Source organism: Triticum dicoccoides, chromosome 6B (assembly GCF_002162155.2).
Source record: "Triticum dicoccoides isolate Atlit2015 ecotype Zavitan chromosome 6B, WEW_v2.0, whole genome shotgun sequence".
In the NCBI taxonomy this organism is placed as follows: domain Eukaryota; kingdom Viridiplantae; phylum Streptophyta; class Magnoliopsida; order Poales; family Poaceae; genus Triticum; species Triticum dicoccoides.
Genome location: NC_041391.1, coordinates 693211644 through 693216182, shown reverse-complemented (window position 1 = coordinate 693216182; position 4539 = coordinate 693211644). Strand labels below are relative to the sequence as shown.

The 4539-nt window shown below is 46.9% G+C and overlaps 1 protein-coding gene across 1 annotated transcript; it reads left to right on the top strand.

Annotated features, from left to right (window-relative positions):
• The first annotated feature begins 3419 nt into the window (after nucleotides 1-3419).
• On the top strand, nucleotides 3420-4375 carry LOC119322177 (F-box protein PP2-B10-like). The gene is made up of 3 exons (XM_037595669.1): nucleotides 3420-3510; nucleotides 3623-3759; nucleotides 3870-4375. Exons 2-3 carry the CDS (start codon nucleotides 3626-3628, stop codon nucleotides 4369-4371), a joined length of 636 nt encoding a protein of 211 aa, XP_037451566.1. The 5' UTR covers nucleotides 3420-3510; nucleotides 3623-3625; the 3' UTR covers nucleotides 4372-4375.
• Nucleotides 4376-4539: the final 164 nt, after the last annotated feature.

Below are 4539 nucleotides of genomic sequence, written 5' to 3'. Positions count from 1 at the left end.
CTCTCTCTCTCTCTCTCTCTTGTCTGCTCCGCTCATCTTCCACTCCACTCCCCTTATCGCTTGCTCATCTTTTACTCCATGGATTCGGTGAGCACTTCAGATGAGGAGAAGCACGCGCTCCGCACTCGCAAACGATGCATTCATTATGCATATTTTAATAAAAACCACCATAAAGGCTTTCCCTAGAAAGACAACGGAACTTCAATCACTAGTAGAAAACAGGGCTTTCGTTCGGGCCAGATAAGCCCATTAGTCCCGGTTCAATCACAAACCGGGACCCATGGGGGCATTAGTCCCGGTTCAAATGAGCCCTTTTGTCCCGGTTTCAGAGACGAACCGGGACTAAAGGGCATCGCTCCCTTTAGTTCCGGTTTGTGTCTCAAACCGAGACTAAAGGTAAACTATGGTCAAACTACTTATTCAAGAAATATTAGTGTTACTAAATAATTATTGTTTTTCAGAATAATAGTTTCAAACTCAAACAGTGAAACGTGTGACTTCATGCTCAAGCTAAACTTCTGAGGGTTAATAGGATTGACATCTTACTATGGTCAGGAAAACAACAAGTGCAGACTTGGAAACGAGGGGGAATAGAACCCAGAAGTTAAGCGTGCTCAAGCTGGAGTAGTGAGAGGATGGGTGATCGGCCGGAAAGTTAGATGATTTGGAATGATGAGGGATGATTAGAGATTAGAGGTTAAATTGAGCAGTGATGAGTGGTGATTAGAGATTAAATTGTAAAATAATTCAAAAATTTGAAAATTAGAAAAAAGTTAAAAAATTTAAATTTTGTAAAATTTCCTTTAGTCCCAGTTGGTGTTACCAACCGGGACTAAAGGTGGAGCTCCAGACAGCAGCCGCGTGGAGGGCCTTTTGTCCCGGTTCATATAAGAACCGGGACTAAGGGGGGGGGGCCTTTAGTCCCGGTTCCAGAACCGGGACTAAAGGCCCTCTAGAACCGGGACAAATGATTTTTCTACTAGTGAATTAAAAAAAGAGAGACCACGTAACTCAAGAATGGCCCATCATTTAGGGCATTCGTAAGATGTAAGCAACGAAGGGAAATAAGATTGTAGTATTTCGTACCATACCATGTGAGAGCCAGAAAGAAAGACTTTTGGGAAATTATCATCGTGGTATGGCCCATCGTTTCGAGGCGGTGATGAAGCCCACCTCGAGGGTTCCCTTCGTGATGAATATGATCTTGGTGGCGCACGGGTGGGTGAGCAGCGGGTTCTGGCCTCCCACCGCGCAACTGATGCGCACCATGGACACGCCGAGCGTGTTCACCCCTGGGAATGACTGCACGTTCGTCGCCATGACGACTGAACCAGCCGGGTTGTTACCATGTGGTTACTAAGTTGCAGTGGAAGTTAGTGCATGTAACACTAAAGTTGCATCATTTAGTACTAAAATTGGCTCATGTAACATGAAAGTTCTTTTTCTAAAAGTTGCAACTTGTTGCACCATATAGCATCAAAGTTGGCATTGAAAAAATGTTTGTCAACACAAATAAAAGTGGGTCTAGCTTCAAAGAGCTCGCAACAAGTATTCCCATGATAAAATTGGATCATAATTTTGTAGCGGCGTTGTAAAGTTACGACATTTTGAATTTTTTAATCCTCGCACTAAATGCACAACAAATACATTTAAAACCCCAGAGAGGCCAGTCACGTGGGCTGCAAATGAGCAACAATGGTATTTTCTCTCAGTTCTATATATGGTGCAGCTTTTGACTAACACTGCTAGAATCTGGTTCTGTCGCGAGTTTCAAGAGTTTGTCGAGTTCATTCTATCGGGAACTCAGCGAAATTCTGTCTGCCAAGTTTGATTCAAAATTGGACTCGGCAGTGATAAGCAACTCGGCAGAGCTGTGCCTTTGCCAGGTCCTAATGAAAAACGACTCAGGAAAAACAAAATCTCGGCGGAATAACACATTCGCCGAGTTCCCGGTGAAAGAAACTCGGCCATAACTGACATGCGGGACCAGCTGTCAAGTAGTAGACAGAGCCGTGACGGCAGCCCTTGTTTGCCGAGTTTCGTCCAATGGAAACTCGTAAAGATTTACTAAATTGCATTTTTTATAAATGGGCGTTCCACGCGTCCCTCTGTCGCCAACTTGCGCACCCACAACACTCGGTAAAGTTTTTACCTTATTCATTTTAAAAAATAGGAATGCCAAGCGTCACGGTGTTGCCGAGTTTTTGGCTGAAAAACTCGGTAAAGACCTGACACGTGGGCCACTGATTCACGTGCTCTGGACCTGTTGACCGCCCACCTCATTATACCTGTTGACCGTACACGTGTGACGATAATTTTGATGAAGTCTTCATGAGGAATAATATGTAGCAGTGAGAAAATCCACGGTGTTGCATCGGGCTCTCTGATCCCATCCATCACGGCTGTTAGGTCTTCATCTTCTAGCGCCCAAACGCAGCGAGCCATATTACAGTGTAATAGCGAATGTTGCCACACAATCCGCAGCAAGGCACAGATGCCATCTTACGAAGGTGTAAAAGATCACTAGTCGGTAGGGACTGCCGGGCAAGTCTCCAGGAAAATCTTTAACTTAGAGGGAACATCCTCTTTCCACATAGTCGTCCACAATTTCTGCTCTTCTTCTGAGTTAGATGTATCGGTTCTTCCCTCCAGCCAAGCTTCACGGGGTAGCTTTGTTGCCACCTGCATACGGTAAGCAGACGTACACTGAAAACCCCGTTTTTCTAATGGAACCACGCCCAAAAGTCATGAACAACCCTTGTACACAGCGGTACAGTTAAGATGGTTTCGGCATCTGTTGGTATGAAAATGTCAGAAATCCGTTCCTTGTCCCATTCTGTGTTGGCAAGTATGAGATCACCCACAAGCTGTGGGGGGTTGTCAACCAAAAATGTGGTGGGCCGCATGTTGTGAGCTCTTGGTAACAGTTGTGCTGCCAGAAGTTCGTGGTTTGGCCATTCACCACCAATACGGCGTATAATACCCTGAGCGAGAAAAGTCTGTTTTCTTAAGCTAGAAAAGTCGGCTAATTGCATGTATTTGTCGGCTGGGCTGTGTTTATAAGTGCACGTCACTGTGGGCCGGGCCGAATATATAGAAAGAGAAAATGTCTCGGCTTGGACGCCTTTTGCAATCTTCCTAGGATCGAACCGCCTCCAACCCCCCAAATAACTAGTCCATCCGATTCTTCCCTAAAAAAACAACTAGTCCATCCGATCCAACACGACAGATCAATCCCATCATGGAAGGAGACGGCAACGAGATCTCGCGCCTGTCGGAGGAGCTCCTCGCGTCGATCATCTCCCTCACGTCGCCGCCTGACGCCGGACGCTGTGCCGCCGTCTCCCGGGCCTTCCTCGCCGCCGCGGACTCTGCGCCGTCTGGTCCTCCTTCCTGCCCCGCGACCTCCCACGGTTCGCTCAAGGCGTGCTCCGCCGCGCGCCGCCGTCCAAGAAGGGATTGTTCAGATGCCTCTCCGATCAACCGGCGCTCCTCCCAGGCAACTTCGTGGTACGTGCAGTACAGATCCCATGCAAATGTAATCGCCCAACCCAACTACATTGGGTGCTTGCGTCCTTTTCTACTCGATCAAAATTCAGAATTCTGCCGGTCTTTTGTGCAGAGCATGTGGCTGGACCGGGCTACGGGCGCCAAGTGCTACATGCTCTCGGCGAGATCCCTGCATATTTCGTGGGGCGAGACAAGACAATACTGGGAGTGGATCAAGCTCCGTTCTGATGAGATCCAAGCAAACAAGAGGTTCATAGTAATTAGGCTTATAAATTTAGTTCCTATCATCTCTAATCTGATGGTATTCGTTCTATGCAGTGTTAGTACTAACCATACCCATACCCTTGCATTTGCGACAGCTTCGGTGAAGCAGCTCAACTTCGGGGAGTTTGGTGGCTGTTAATCCGTGGCGAAATACATAGCACAATGCTCAGCCCAAACTCCAAGTACGCTGCTTACATGGTGTTCAAGCTAGCCGATGTGTTCTTCAATCTCGATTTCCCGTTTCAAGAGGCATCAATCAGTGTTGGAGGGAATGACTCAACACGCCAAGTTTGCCTCCAAGCCTGCGTGGAGGATGGGGATGGGGATGACGGGGTACCTCGCAAACATATCTTGAGGGCAATTGCAAGCTGGGAAAACCAGCAGCTGCCTCGTACGAGCTATCATGCAATTCCTCTCACAGATGATGTTATGCTCCCTCGAAAAAGGGCTGACAGCTGGATGGAGGTCGAGCTTGGCGAGTTCTACAATGGACAAGGCTGCGATAGCGAGGTGTCTGTGTGCCTAAAGGAAACAGAAGGAGGAGTTTACAAGGCTGGTCTTATTGTGTGGGGTATTGAGATTAGAACTAAGCGATGATGTTGATGAGCTTGTTGGGTTAAGAGCCGTCGTCTGCATTCCTTTCTAAAAAACAATCTGTTTGAGTTGTTGCAAGTGAAAGCTTAACTATCCATCTAAATTTCACCTCGATCACTAGATTAACGCGTATGCCAAGTTAAGGTTTTTATTTATGTCTTTTAGATGATA

Bases quoted from the DNA above. Each gene is read 5' to 3' on its own strand.
- LOC119322177 (XM_037595669.1), top strand. From the start codon at position 3,626: ATGTGGCTGGACCGGGCTACGGGCGCCAAGTGCTACATGCTCTCGGCG. The intron at 3,760-3,869 runs GTTCATAGTAAT...CATTTGCGACAG, and splicing joins GAGATCCAAGCAAACAAGAG to CTTCGGTGAAGCAGCTCAAC.